At 42.0% G+C, this 15,660-nt stretch overlaps 1 protein-coding gene across 1 annotated transcript in view; it reads left to right on the top strand.

Moving 5' to 3' along the window:
• The window catches only part of MICOS10 (mitochondrial contact site and cristae organizing system subunit 10), a 29,327-nt gene extending 13,898 nt beyond the window's left edge, over positions 1–15,429 (top strand). The window contains exons 2-4 of the mRNA XM_088790279.1: positions 9,980–10,027; positions 12,543–12,652; positions 15,175–15,429. Of these exons, the coding sequence (XP_088646405.1) occupies positions 9,980–10,027; positions 12,543–12,652; positions 15,175–15,189 (173 nt within the window). The 3' untranslated portion in view covers positions 15,190–15,429. The remainder of the gene's footprint in view (positions 1–9,979; positions 10,028–12,542; positions 12,653–15,174) is intronic.
• Positions 15,430–15,660: the final 231 nt, after the last annotated feature.

Below are 15,660 nucleotides of genomic sequence, written 5' to 3' on the forward strand. Positions count from 1 at the left end.
GTTGTAGGAATTTTTTTTTTTTTTTTTTTTTTACAATTTCAGCATGGGCCTATATGTGACAAACCCTGAACTTGTAAGCTCATAAATATCCCACTCTGATTAAAAGAAATACAGTGTATACTGCTCCAATCATATATTGTCTTGACATTAAAATAAATGCCGCTACTCTTGTGTATTCCCAGAAAAGATTGGCTGTGACCATTGAAAAATAACTGATTTTTCTCCTTGTTTCAGCTGCAACTTGAAATTCATTGTATTTCAGCCTATAATTTCCTTTTTAGACGGCTTTTTCTTCACTTCCATTTATGAAAACTAAATTCTTGGTTTCTTAAGGTATGCATGCCCATTGATTCGGAAGGGTTTATTTATGGGGCTTTGTAGAATAGTGATGCCTTTAAGAAAGACTGTAGAAAGCTTCGTAATATAAAGTTGTCTGGGTGCTGTGTCCTGGCCTTACTGTCTCGGGCACTTGATTAGAACCAGATTTGAACAGCCAAGAAAAAGTTGCCTGCTCACGAAAGCCCCAAGATTCAGGCGAGTCCTTCCGCCACCTTTGCAGGGCTGATTTGGGATAGTCACCATTCGCGCCGACAACACCTTAAGTGCACAACCCCTGGATCCCCTTTTCTGTCTCTGTCTGTCTTTGTCCACGACTACGCGTAGCTTTACCGAAGGTCCATTATCTCAGAATCATCAGCACATGTCACTCCCACTCCTCAGGAGTTCCTGATCCCGGGTCAGAGTCATGCTTTAACCTGCGCCGCTCACCTTAGACACCGTCTTTTCCATTTCTGCCTAGAACGGAATACAGGGAAGGCAAAGGAAGGGCGTTGAGGAGAGACCAAAGTATGGAAGACAACATTTTTTTCAGTCGGCTGGGTAGAAAAGAGAATCTGAGGTCCTTGTGGTCCATCTCTCTTGCCACCTCCTCGCCCCCGCCCTTCTCTAGCCCGTCAGGATGGTTTGAGTGCCCTGCCGTAGTGCTTCTAGTACATCCTGTTTCTGTCATTGTTCCTTGTACGTTACCAGTTGGCTCCCACACGAGGCAGAACTGAATGCGTGTAGGAAGTTATCCATCATTCTCCAGGGCCTAGCATAGTGCCTGGCACACAGTAGGTACTCAGTTTGCATAACTAAGGAAATGCCCACACATAGTGTTGGCCAGGATGAATTTTGAAAGGTGTTTAGTTTCCTTTGGTAAGTCAAAATTAATGATCATAATAGCGTCATATGTCTGTGGGGAGGCCCCCCTGCCAGTGTAGCATGGCGACCAAGGACCAGGCCTCTGGAGTCAGACTGCCTGGGTTCAAATCCCAGATGTGTGACCTGAGGCAAGTTACTTAAGTTCTCTGTATCTCAGTTTCTTGGCCTATAAAATGGGGCTAATAAAAAGAAGGTTACTGTGAGGACCAAAATTAGGTAATTTAATCCTGAAGCATACGTTCCTAGTGACTGCTCTTTATTTAGTACTGTACGGCCTTCCTGAAAACTATCGATGCTGCATTTTTATAAATCAAGTTACGTTGCAGATTTATTAAGAGAATTTGGTATTAAAAGGTTACTTGGTGACTTATGAATAGCACCAATGTTTTTACAGTTATCCAGGTAGAAGTTTTCAGCATTTTCTTTGACAGCTTTCCCCACTGCCGCCTCCAAAAGCCCAGATACACATACATACACTTAATCAGTTAAGTCCTGTAAATCCTGCCAGCAAAATGTCTCTTCCTTTCCAAGTAATCCTACACACCTTAGCCAGATGAATCTTCCCAAAGCACAGCCTCGGTCTTGTTAGCCTGTTACAGAACTCTTCAGGGACGCCCCCTGCCTACTGAATTAAGTGCTGTGTGGACTCCTTGGCCCAGCTTCTGGCGCCTTCAGAATGGCCCTCACCCCTTCCTAGCCTTATCTGCTGCTCTCCAGGACATGCCTCGTGCGTCAGCTAGACTGCCCCCCACCCTCCAAAAAAACCTCAGGCTGTTAAAAGTCTACCGTTGAAGACCACTCAAATGCCACCTTTTTCTTTTTTTTTTTTTTCAATATTACATTTATTGGGTGACACACCTCTTTCTTAAAGAGTAAAAAAAAGTCTTCCCAGCTAAATGTGTTCCCACCCTCCTCCTCTGGACCAGCAGAATATGTTCCCCTCTCAGGACGCTGAGGAGCTGCCCTCGTGCAGGTTCCTGACTTGTTACCCCTTCGTGGTCACAGGCTGCCCAGAGAAGAGACTGCCTTACTTATTTCTGACCCTGGTTGGACCCGGCACTCTTGCCCTTCAGTGCTCAGTAAATATTTAAACTGGGTTTGTTCTTGAAATGCTTTTTGTGGGAGAAGACAAGTACAGTTACTATGTGCAATGCACTGTTCTTCTAAACGTTCTACACATTACGCCGTTTCGTCCTCACTGTTCCCCAATCAGGGGTAGGCACTGTTATGTTAGTATTCTGATTTCCAAATGGAGAAACTGATGCCCGGAAAAGTTATCTCATTGGCCCGAGGACTGAGACACAACTAGTGAGTAACCTACCCAGTGTTCTCAATAATTTTAACCTGGCTTACCCCCTCGTCCACAGTGTCTTGTAACAAGTATAAGCACGGTGGCACACTGCCCACTTCTCAAAGAATCAACGCTCTGCACTTACTTGAGTGATGTGCTCCAGGGTAAAAAAAACTTCTACTTAATAAATGCTAATAAATGGCGATCACGTAAACCTGTAGGGAAAAGAAAATATTGGTACTTGTTTCTCCCTTGAATTTTTCATTTGAATCAGGAACAGGCAACCATGTAACAGTATAAGGAGGTGTACGTGGGGTACAACGGAGCCCTGGTCCTTAACTTTTGCTCACAAGGATGAGAAGAATCCAGCCACTGATGTTGACGAGGGGGGTAGAGCTATTGGAGGGGTTGGGAGGGAAGGGACTGGCTGAAAAATAACCTTTCGAGCAGTTTGGGTTCATTTGGGGTCGTTTGTCAGCTGTCAGCCCACTTGGGTTCATCTTATCTCCAGCCATGCACAGGGAAGTATTTCCCAGCTTCATTTGTTGCCTGTTTCTCCTTGATTCTAAGTAATTTTAGTTTTTTGTTACCACTCCTGATAAGTCAACATCTGTAGTTTTGGTTGTTTTCTTGAGGTACTGAAGAGTGACATAGTCATAAATTACCCGTGCATCATGGGACAATCCAGAAAGACACTTTGTTGTCATGGGTAACAGCAGAGTGGTCCCTGCTGCTATGCTGACCTCTCCGTGAGGTTTGTCTAAACCCCTGTATAGGAAAGAGCCATCCATGACTTTGGAGGCAGACAGCCTGGGTTTGAATTCTCCTTTTGTGGTTGCGTGTGCTTGGGTTAGTCACTTAACCCTTCTACGTTGTTTCCTCTTCTGTAAGAGAGGATCACGGTACAGCTAAAAGGTGGTTCTGTGGAGCAAATGATAGAATGTGTGGAAATGGAATACAGTGCCTGACACTATAATGTTAGTGCCTCCAAAGCACCCTACCCTGCCCCCAATCAATGTAATGCATTGCATCTTTTATTGTTTATTGGAACTTATTTCTGGCATTTTTTTGTCTCCCTTTAATAATTAGTTTTCAGAGCTGCTTCTCATTTTCCTACATACTCTTCCCACACGTGAATTTACTAATTATATTTTCATAAAATGCGTACACCTGTGTTTCTTCTTTTGCACAATCTTGGAAACTAGTATGGCCGTCAGGATTCTGAAAGTTGGAGCATGTGCTACATGCACTCATTTAAAAGGACCCTTTTGTGAATTTGGCTTTTCTTGAAACAGAGCACACCAGTAATGCTTTCCACGTTTACCTTCCCTATCTGTACTCCTTTCTGCTGACTGGTTTGCTTGTTCTGGTCGGAATGCTGGCAATTGCTGCCCACCTGAGAAATTCCTACAGATGTTCCAGCCTCTGTCTAGTCTGGATAAGCCACAGGAAGGTTAAGATCTTGTAAAATAGCCACCTTCTTAGCCTGTTTCCTCTAGACCCTGCAGCAATGTTGACTTTTGAGAAGCTGATTAACACAGACCGAGTTTACCATCTCTGGGTCTTTGGTCTGGCACACGTTCTTGGTTAATTCCCAGGGCTTGACATTTACACATGGACACCTGGGCAATCTGTCTTTGCTTCAAAGGATTGAGTAACACAGTTTGGAGCTGACTTAAAACTATTTTTTTCCCCTCATAAGTTGGGCCCTGAGCATCTTTCATAAATCAGGAATGTTTCTTGGAAATGTAATTCTCACTAAACGTAGTCCAAAGGGTACTTTTCTAGAAAAGCTCGTTCTTGTTTGTCGTAACAAATGCTCTTGATGATTGTAATAGCATTGATAGAAACATGATTGAACAGGAAAACATGCCCACTATAAATAGGTCAGTTTGATATTAATCCATGTTCAAAGCATAAAAATAGCTTTATGAAACACAGACAGCTCTAGGAAAATCTTTTATATTTTAAAGCAATGAACCTGAAGGAATCCCCCCATTTAAATAAGTGAGGGTGCCAAAAAAATGTATACACATTTTAAGAAAGGAAAAAACAATTACGCTGATGGGAACCACTTTGAGCACCTCTTGTAATTGCAGAAGTCAAACGTGACTTGTATTCATCTTTTGTTATCGGTATATATTGAGTATTACAATTTCAATATAGTTTTTTCCTTTCTTCAAATGTAAATACATTTTTTGGGGTACCCTCTGTATATCAAAACCTGATGTATTCCTAGAAACAATTGCTAATGCCAGTGAAATATAGTCAACTATGCAAAGAGTAGGGGAAAAGGTTCTGATTTTCAGCTGTGGGTCACCCACAGCGTGATCCTAAGTGAGTTGTATTTCAATAGAGGATTTACTATTGCATTGCACTTTTGACTTCTTTTGGGTTTTATTAGACAGGTAGCAGAACTTACTAGCACTTACTGAATTGTGTCAGACACTGCTCGGTACCTTACATTTTCCTTACACAGCAGCCCTCGAAGGTTGTTCTCACTTTGTAGATGAGCACGCTGAGGCTGGGCGAGGTTAAAGCATTGACCTGAGGTCAGAGTTACTACTAAGGAGTCGAGCAGGGGTTTGCACTAGGCCTGTCTCCTGGAACATCAGTGCACATGCTGGTCGACGCAGCAGGAGAGGAAGGAAGCCTGTTGTTTTTTGGAAGCTGTATCTTGCAGACATTTAAGAATAAAGTTGTTTGGCCCAGGGCTTCCAGGATCTTAAAAACTTGCTTGTGATTCCTGTAGCTCCTCATACTTGCAGACTGCCAGTTGAATATGGTAACGTCTTTGCTCGGACATCTTGATGTAAGTTATTATCAAAGTAAAATAGAATTGCTTTGCAATTTTAAGTTTTAGATGCGAATCAAATTGATCACTATACATTAGGCTTATGGATTTAGGAGCTTGGTTTAAAGTGTTAACTGTAAGCTGGAGTGAGATCTTAATTATCACATAAATAACATACTAAACGGACCAATAAAATGGGTCTGTGGTCTTTTTTTTTCACCCCCTCTGAAATTTTATAGAAATCTTTTCTAAGAGAATTTCTGAGGATTTTTTTTTTCTGTGCCTCTCCGAACGATGAATTATTCCTCCTCAATTGAAAATCCATTGGCCTGCGCCCTCCACAACTAGATTGAAGGACAACGACTTGGAGCTGATGGGCCCTGGAGAAACACACTGTTCCCCAGTATTCCCCCAAAAAATTTTAAAACAAAAAAAGAAAAAGAAAAAGAAAGAAAATCCATTGACAATTGCACCGTTGACTCAGTTGCTTCTGCAGGAGCACGTATTGCTCTGACTTGTTCTGTTTAGGGGCTGACGTCCAAAGTCCCTTTGTACCCCAAGACTGCAGTCAGATTACGGAGCCTGTTTGTTAATTCTTGCTGATTGTTCGCTTCCCGATTATTTGCAGTGAAGTAAAGCTTTATGGTATGTGGCATGGTCAGAGCAAAGATTTTTCTAAATAAAGTTGCATTGACTACCTGGAAATTGTCCATATGTCGCAGTAATAGCCATCACCATGTATTTCTGCCTCTTTCTTACACAAACTGGGGCTTAAGGTGTACACTGGCATACTGCTGTTGTTACTCTTTTACATTTGGTATAAAATCCACTTGGGCATAAGATAAGGCAATATTTTGCATGTAGTCAGTGGGAGTGCGTTCTGTTGTTGGGTTATTAAAATAGTATCGGATGAACTGTTAGGGAGTTGTTCCTTCCTAAAAATGTGTTTTTATCTAACCAGCCAGTTTTATGATGTCCTTTTGGGCACTAAGCATGCATTAAAGTGCAGGGTTAGATTGATTTGGAGTAATTTCGTTCTGAAAGAAATGGTGCCAATTCTTTTTCCTCTCCAAAGAAATGGTTTCAGAGTATGGGCTCCTTGCCTAATGTCAATTCCATAAGGCTCCTCTGTTGTGGGTTTTTCTTTTTCTTTCTTTCTTTTTCTTTTTTTGCCGTACCCCCCTCATCCCCCCATAAGTGGACTTTGCCATGAGGAAGATATGTACCTATAAACAGGCATTTCTTTACTTTCAGGGTTATTTGTCATTCCAGACAGCGTGAACCAAAAGAGCAGGCTGAGTGGGGGAGGCAAAGTTATATAAACTGTATTCATAGTTAAATATTTGCTTCCAGGGAAGGTGAAAAATGCTTTGTACTTTTCTTTTGGCTTTTTTCCTCTAAGGGAGCTTGTCATGCAGCAACAGAAAAAAGTGGCCAAAGGCAGAGAAAGCTCTTCTCTTTTCCATGTTGGTTTGTTTTTATTGTAAGACAGACCTTTCATGTTTTATTGTTATGAAGTTTAAACCTGGCCTAGAGGTGCCAGTCTTTAGTGGAAACAGCTGCAGAGTTGGTGTCCCCTGATCAGGTGGGACTTTCTTTGAAGCAACATGTTGCCTTTTAAAAGAAAATTGAGCATGTGGGAACTTGAACCTGTAAAACTCATCAGCAGTTCCACCATTGTTTATCTCTTAAATAACTGAGATAGCTGACTTTAAAACATTGGCATTTAAAAATCATTTTTCGCATTTCTTTTTTCTGAAGAGAATCCTCTTGTTATTTTGTGTCTTCAAAACACAGAAATGGGGGAGGTATCACTTAAGAAGTAAAGCAATAGCAGCCCAGGGTAACTCGGATCATAGAGCACACTCCGTCTTTCGGCGAGTCCGAACTGTGACTGTGCGCTCATATTTACACTTACAGATAAATGTCTTTCCGAGGAGCAGCACTGGGTGGTTGGCATGTACCTGAACTGAAACGAAGTCTAGAGGCTACAGATTTTCTACTCCTAATGTTGGCGGATGTTGGAGCCCTTCTCTCCTCTTTGTGGCTGAGCAATACTGCTAGAAGTGGCCTCCGCATCATTCTTGGTCTACTGTTAGGAAAAGCTGAGCATCAGAGAGCTTTCTTTCCTTGGGGGGAAAACAGGAGAGACAGGCATGGAGTCAGAGGGACAAGAAAAATGCTGAAATATTTTCCTTTTGGGCTTTTGATTTGTTTGCCAAAACATTGCCTTCCAGATGGAGAAGACCGAAAGCTCTGATTGTAAGCCATTATGTTTTTACTGGCCTACCTCCCCATCCCATCGCCTGGTTTGAAATCTGTCAGCCTGTCCAAATCCTTTACCTCATTTTCTAGTACCAATTTACTGTCTTACTCATCTTCCAGCTGCGAGGGGGTGAGGCAAGCCTCTTTGAAATTGAACCCGGTGCCATTTTATAAACCGAGCAACAGCAGAGCCTTGCCAAGGAGTATCAGTTGCGATAGCCCCCATTTCTCTGAAGTTCTCGAATCAAGCCCACCAGGTAGACTTGTGTCTATGACATGTGCGGTCAGATTAGTCTGGGAATGAATCTGAACAAGCCCTTTTGGCCTTGTGTAGACTTGTTACTACCCCGGTTGCCTAGCGTTCTGGGCTGTTGCATGGGAAGTACAATTTATTTTTTGGCTGTCTCTTACTGTACTGGCAGTTGAAATCTCGACGCTCCAGTTTCCCTTGGGAAGTAGTGATTGTTGGGGGTTGAAATCATACGGGAATCCAACGTCAGGACATAGTAGGTATAGTGGCTTTGGAGTCTGGCAGGCTTGGGCCCAGTTCACTGCTCTACCACGAACTAAGCAGAGCACGTTGTTTTCTGCATCTGGAAAATGGGGCTAATACCGTATCACGTTGTTTGATTTAAAAGATAATTTGGGAGGGGGAGGAAATGTTGGGTACTCCTGAGAAATACTGAAATGTTAGTTCCTTTTCCTTTTTATTATGTCAAACTTGAATAGTTTAACTGTTACGGTCTGTAAACTGACTGGTTTTCTACCATTTTATTACATGATAGGGAAATTGGGATAACGTGAGTGAGTTTCAGATATTGCATGTTAAAGTTGGGCAGCAAACCAGGACCGAATGCAGGGGCTATTGGACAGGACAAAGTAATGATTTTTAATTAAAATTCATATTTATAGAGGATACAGTCATAGGAAAGAAAGCTACACCATGGCCACACATGTATGGTAGGGAAGAATTATCAGTAATCATTCTGGGTAAATAGCATAGATACTTTCTTCAGGCCAGTATCAGCTGGAGTGTCGCGTAGGTGGATCAAAAAAGATGTGGTTTAGCTTCCTTGCTGGTGATGAAGTTCTCTGTGTTTGGAGCAGAAAAGGTCAGGTTGGTTGACAGGGAATACTTTGAGTATTCACCCTGCAGTCGCCTAAAGTCATGGTTAGACAGAGCAGAAGCTCTTGGAATTTCAGTAGCACAAACTTGAAAACCATTAAGGCCAGTGAAAATTGGGACTTTTCTGTGGTGCTTAATGTAAAGACCTTAGTCAAGGGTTATGTGTGCCCATGACAGACAGACAGTAATCAGAATATTCCACAAGGTTTGAAAACAATTGTCAAGCTGAAGAAAATAAAAATCAGATTTGGTTCTTTTCCTTGGCTTGTATAAATTTTTTGATAATGAGAAAATAAGTTCATCACAAAGTTTGGGACATGTATCACTACAGTATGTAAGGTGATTTTTTTTTTCCCCTAAAGTGGTATCACAGACAAATATTTTTATTTTAATAGTTCTACATTCATCTGAGCATACCTTATGAAAAAATACATAGCTAGCATTCAAATCTATGATTTCACCAATATTATTATTTAAGTTGAGGCTAAAGTTATTTAATTAAATACATGCATTGATTTTCTGTTTAAAAAGAAGACTATTAAGTATATAATTGTGTAGGTGATGTATAGATAGCAATAATTGAATGAACAGGGTTTGAGAAATACTGGTAAAAATGAGAATTTGGTCTTTTTTTCCAAGCTCAGATTCTTGTGAAGTTTAATTTAAAATTCGGTATTTAAAATTTATTTCTACCAGACCATTAAAATGGGCTCACGTGTGTTCTTTTATTTTGAAAAATAACGTGGTTAAATTGCCCTATGAGTAAAATGAGGGTAGGGAATTAATCTCCACATTTGGGACTTTTGAGGAAGTGCATTCCGTCTGTCTGGACGCTCTGACTTGTGACACCTTTAGGAATTGTTCTGGATCACTCCTTTCCATCTTCCTCAAAAAGTAGCCATCACCCAAAGTGCTGAAACGACAAACGGAGCTTCCTGTTGACATTTTTATCTGATGTTCTGGCTGTGGCACCCCTACTCAGATGGGTAGGAGTGCCCCAGATGCTGGCGGCTATTCACAAGCAGTGCAGAGAGCATCTCCTTAAGAATTCTTGGCTTGTTCCCCACCCCCAGACTTGTTTAGACAGAATGGGAAGACTTTTTATCCCCTATTGTGGGCAGGGGACCAACGGCATCTGTAAAGCTCCTGACAGTAAGAAGGAAGATTGGAAATGCAAAAATCAGCTCTACCAAATTATGGGGGAAAAATCTTTTATAGATGTTCACGTTTATGAAATGTTTATTTTATTTTTGTCAAGTTACTATTATGAGATTTACCGTGCTTTTTTTCTCCTTTGCAGGTACTGGTTTTGGATTAGGACTTGTTTTCTCACTTACCTTCTTTAAAAGTAAGTGTGCCATTTAACTTTTTGTTTTGTCTGATTGTCCTTTTTAAAAATTATTCATTTTTTTCAATTACAGTTGACATTCAATATTATTTTATATTAGTTTCAGGTGTGGAGCATAGAAGTTAGACATATGATTTACAAAGTGATCTCCCCAATTAGTCTGGTATCCACCTGGCACTGTACATAGCTGTTGCAACATTACTGTCTTCCTGATGCTGCACTTTACATCCCCTGCACTTTACATCCCCGTGACTATTTTGTAACTACCAATTTGTACTTCTTAATCCCTTCACCTTTTTCACTCAGCTCCCCAACCTCCCTCCTCTCTGGCAACCATAAGTTTGTTTTGTGTATATATGAGTCTGTTTCTGTTTTGTTTGTTCATTTATTTTATTAAATCATTACATATATGTGTCTGTAGCTAAGTAGGGAATTGTAAGTTGAAGACTAAAAGTGGGGTCTCAGCTTACACCTGGTGAATAAATCATCATGAATGAGGGAGGGTATATAGGATGGTGTTTCTCCATGTATATTTTATTTTATTATTTTTAAATTTTTTATTGAGGAAAGGGAACAGGACTTTATTGGGGAACAGTGTGTATTTCCAGGATGTTTTATTGGGGAACAGTGGTGTGTTTTTCCCAGGACTCTCATCAGCTCCATCCAAGTCAAGTTGTTGTCCTTTCAATCTTAGTTGCAGGGGGCACAGCCCACCATCCCTTGTGGGAGTCGAACCGGCAACCTTGTGGTTGAGAGGACGCGCTCCAACCAACTGAGCCATCCGGGAGCTCAGTGGCAGCTCAGCTCAAGGTGCCGTGTTCAATTTTAGTTGCAGGGGGCACTGCCCACCATCCCTTGTGGGAGTCGAACCGGCAACTTTGTGGTTGAGAGCACGCGCCCCAACCAACTGAGCCATCCGGGAGCTCAGCAGCAGCTCATTGACTTCATTCTAGTTGCGGAGGGCACAGCTCACTGGCCCATGTGGGAATCGAACTGGCAGCCCTGTTGCCCAGAGCCCGCGCTCTAACCAACTGAGCCACCCGTCCACCCCTCCATGTATATTTTATAGCTTTGTTGAGGTATAATTGATATACAATAAGCTGTACTCATTTCAGTGTAAAATTTTAATAATTTGACCTATATATTACATGTATATAAGTGAAATTATCATCCCAATAAAGAAAATGAACATATCAGAGAAAAAAAGTAGACCACCTCAGGGATGATGTAGATGCCTGATCACTGCACTGTACACCTGAAGCTGAAGCTGAACAATACTGAATGTCAACTACAAGTTTATATATATATATATATATATATATGTATGTATGTATGTATGTATGTATGTATATATATGGTTACAGGAAGCAGAGTACAGTATTAGGAGTAGAGACAGTGGAAATGTGATGGCTCTGTGCGATGTTAGAGGGGTAGTGGATGGGGGGTTATCCCTGTGTGAGGGATATACATGATAAATGTCTAACTAGTACATTGTTTTGTACACCTGAAACTAATAAAAAAAAAAGTTTAAGTGTGACTCTTACTACCTTGCCAACATAATGTCCGTGTGCATACATACACATAGAAGGGACACTTCTGGAGGGCTCATCTCTATGGTCTGCCAACCCATCCATTTATGGGTTTGGGTAGGCCACTGTAAATGAGTTAGACAGAGAATGTGGACTCAGAAGCGATCAAAATGTGTTGTTGAACATCCCAGAATTCCCCCTGGATGTTGAGTCAGAGTACCTGGTAACTAGGATATCGTTTTAAGAGCCTGTAGTTTATGCCAGTGAGTCATTTGGCCAAATCTACATACTCAAATATTTCTAGTTAATTATAATTTTTTCTAAAGGAACTTGAAAAGGAGAGTTCTACTGGTAATAAAAACAAGTGGACCAGAAGTACATATGCTTTTTGGCCAAAAACTATCCTAAGCAAAGGGCAGGCAACATCCCTTTCATTCTGTGGGAAAACTTCTGAAGTTTGAATATTGACCTCTTTCCATAAGAACTGGTGGGGAATACATAACTAGAGAATCATAATTAACACAGAGTAGTGATATGAAATAATCATTTACAGGATGGGCATAAGTGAACCTCAGGACTTACTAGAATCAAAATATGTAAATATTGGTGAAATTCTTACACATTTTGAAAATTCAAGCACCTTACTGAAAGGTGGTATTATTTGTGTTAATGTTAAGAAAATAGTTAAAGTGAGCAAATGATTGGAACTGATACAGAGAAGTTAAAAGGTTCAACTGTGTCTACTGTTTTCATATTGTACCATTACATAGCATAGGTACTTAATAAGTACTTGCTAAATGAATAACTTTACTAATAGACTCCCTCTGCCCTTTTCTGACCATTGATGAAACATCGGCAAAATGTGGCATAGTATGATGCGTGTTGAATATTTATTGAACCCTAAGCAAATGTATTTAAGCCAGAGAAAAAGCTGTATCTTCTCTTAACGGTTCCCTGTTGGGATTTTTCCTTTTTCTGTTCACTAGGAAGAATGTGGCCGTTAACCTTTGGTTCTGGCATGGGATTGGGAATGGCCTACTCCAACTGTCAGCATGATTTCCAGTCACCATATCTTCTACATGGAAAATATGTCAAAGTATGTACAGAATTGATAATTCTCTTTCTTCCCGAAGAAAAATAATTTTCTCTTGAGTCTCCAAAGAATTCTTTATAGTATATATGAGTATAATTAATAAAGTGTGTGTGTCATGTGACACCACTGAAATCCTACCTGCTCTTTGGCCTTAGGGATGACACTGCTCTGGTGCTTAAAGTCCCTCCCCTGAACCCTGAGTGGCAGACGTGCATTCACATACCATGTTTACCCAAAAGTAAGACCTAGCCGGACAATCAGCAGGAATGCGTCTTTTGGAGCAAAAATTCATATAAGACCTGGTCTTATTTTATTATAAGACCTGGTCTTATTTTATTATAAGACCACGTCTTATATAATGTAATATAACATAAGATCGGGTCTTATATGAATTTTTGCTCCAAAAGACGCATTCCTGCTGATTGTCCGACTAGGTCTTACTTTCGGGGAAACATCGTATAGACTCATGTTAGCTGACTGGAATTGACAAACCTTTCTGAAAGTTTATCATTCTGGTAGATTTGCATTAAATATCTATAGGTAGCACTTTTGGTCACGATCTCAGCGTGCCCTGTAAACGTCTCACACATACACATGCTAAACTGAAAGACTTCTAGGTCTCAGCCCTCGTTCTGCTTTTTATTGGAGAGGACGGCGCTTGGCTCTAAGTCCCACATAATTCTGCAGATGCATTTTTCATGACGCAGACGAGACGAAAAATTATAACGCATGCCTCAAGAGGGGAGAAGGGAGCCCGTTTCCTAAAGTTGCTGTGTCGCAGCATTTCCCGTGGCCTTACTTCAGATGACTGATTACCGTGGGGTTTTCAGTGAAAGGATCACGGGAAACTGGGTGCTCAAGGCCAGAGGCGTGTGTTTATTTTTGTATCCCAGGGTCTGGAACAAAGTAGGCACTCAAACGTCAAACGAATGAATGAAGTAAATGGCATATATATCCTATTAGATGTGTTCGTAGCCTCAGGCTTATAAGGCATCCTCTTTGTAGCAACACAAACTCAGCGAAGAACTTCACGTTCCCTGGATAGCTAGACTCGTGCTCTCTAAGTTGCCCTTAAGCTGCAATCGCTGTGGTTTGGGCCGCAGCAGGGGGCTAGTGGCGAGAGCACAGGAGCCAGGAGACCTGGGCTAAGTCCTGGGCATGGCTTGCTGTGTGATCTTGCGTTTTTCACGTCTGAGATTCTCTCTTCTATCGAATGAGAGGAATAATTTCTACTTACAAGGTTGTTGTGAGAATTAAATGGGAAATGTTTCTAAGCCGTGAGGTGCTATATAAATAGAAATGTTGGGGCCAACCAAGAAAGGTGATTGACTTGTCCATTGTTCCATCATAATAACAAGTAGAGCAGAAAATGCGGTACAAATGAGCGTCCCGATTTCTGCTCAAAAGCTGTCACCAAATCACAAGTGACCGTTTCCCGCCACAGCTCAGTAGCCTCTGTCGTAGAACCTGCACAGAATGGGAGCTGCCTAGCGACCATCTACGCGTGTTTGGAGAGAGGATTGGGAGCAGGGAGAGTGGGCCAGTTAGGTCGCCTGGCAGGCCTGTCGCCGCCCTCCATGTTAATGACCGATCTCTGCGCCAGAGCCAGGGGGACGTAATCAGAGGGACAGTGCAAGAAGAGGGGCTGCCGCGTGGCACCGAGCCGACGACAGGCAGTTCCCACTGCCCCCCACCCCTTCACTTTCTCGGCATCACAGCTGAATTTGGGGGAGAACCGACAGGAACAGAGAGGAGCTTCAGGATTTTTAATTGTTTAAAATGTTTTTATTGTTCCACACTGAGTTGCCATGGATAATGGCTCAGGGTTGGTTATATGCATATGACACACGTAATGGCTGGGAGTTACTGTGGAAAAGGTTGTTACGTTTTTTACAGCCTTGTGTGCACCGCTCCAAATGGCCTTGTAACTTTATCTGAACTTGAGTCTGCTTCAGCGTTGTCATCTCCCATTCTCTAAAAAAGAGCAAAATCCCAGTTTGGGGCTTTTTCAATGTCATCATATTATGGTAATTGCCTGTCGAGTGCCTGCTGAGCCCTGTGGATCATCGAGGTGCTTTGTATTCTTTCTCTAGACCGCCCCCGCCCCCAGTAGACATGTGAGAGGTTTTATTTTTCTCATGCAGAAGATGAGACCTCTGCATCTTCCTGAGGTTAAGAACCTTGCCAAAGACCCTGTCACTAGCAGGCTGTTTGGTTATAGCCCCATGCCCTTTGCACTCACCTGTGAGCCAGCCCCGGATGGGTTTTGTGCATACACTTATCCAGATTCCGATTGTCGAGCCCTGTTCTGCTTCTTTCCCATTCTCCTCCCTCACAGGTTGGAGAGCCAGTCGTAAGAACCTGGGTGGGGTGTTTACAGTTCTCTTGTGAGATAGTTTGAAAGCAAACAGCGTGGTAAGGTTTGGGGCCCGTAGGTCCTTTGGGTCTGACCTGCAGCAGCCAGTTAGAGAGGGCTGTCAAAATACTGCTGCACAGTTCTAACCTGAGTGTCCTTATTTTACCAGGAGCAGAAGCAGTGACTTTTACCTGAGAACATCCCAGTGGGAGGAAAAGAGAAATCATGTTTATTCCTCAGGAATATTGAAGTGCCCTGGAGTAAGCTGACATTCTCCTGTAACAATGTTATCAGCAATGCTTTAAACTCCAGCACAGTGTTTATGTGTTTGAAACCTAGTCTGTGTCTTGTTTTGTATTTTCTCTCTGGAAATTGCAAGGAGGTGGTCTTAAAAGAAATAAATTAAACAAAAATTGGCAGCCCAGTACATTGCCTGTGTTTCTTCGCCTTTGGTCTCCGAGCACGAGGAACCCGCCCGGTCCCAGCCTCTCTGAGAACCTTCCTGTAACCACAGCTGTTGTGCATTCCTCCCCACTCACCCCCTAATGTGCAGTTCTTAGAACTGCTCCCACCTCGTAAATCGGAGGTTGGAGATTGCTGCTGTGTTGTCTGATGGAGGTGACAAATGTCTGGAGGGGCCTTGCCTTGCTGTGGC

The sequence above is a fragment of the Rhinolophus sinicus genome, chromosome 14, assembly GCF_057876585.1.
Source record: "Rhinolophus sinicus isolate RSI-liver-muscle chromosome 14, RSI-T2T, whole genome shotgun sequence".
Lineage (NCBI taxonomy): Eukaryota > Metazoa > Chordata > Mammalia > Chiroptera > Rhinolophidae > Rhinolophus > Rhinolophus sinicus.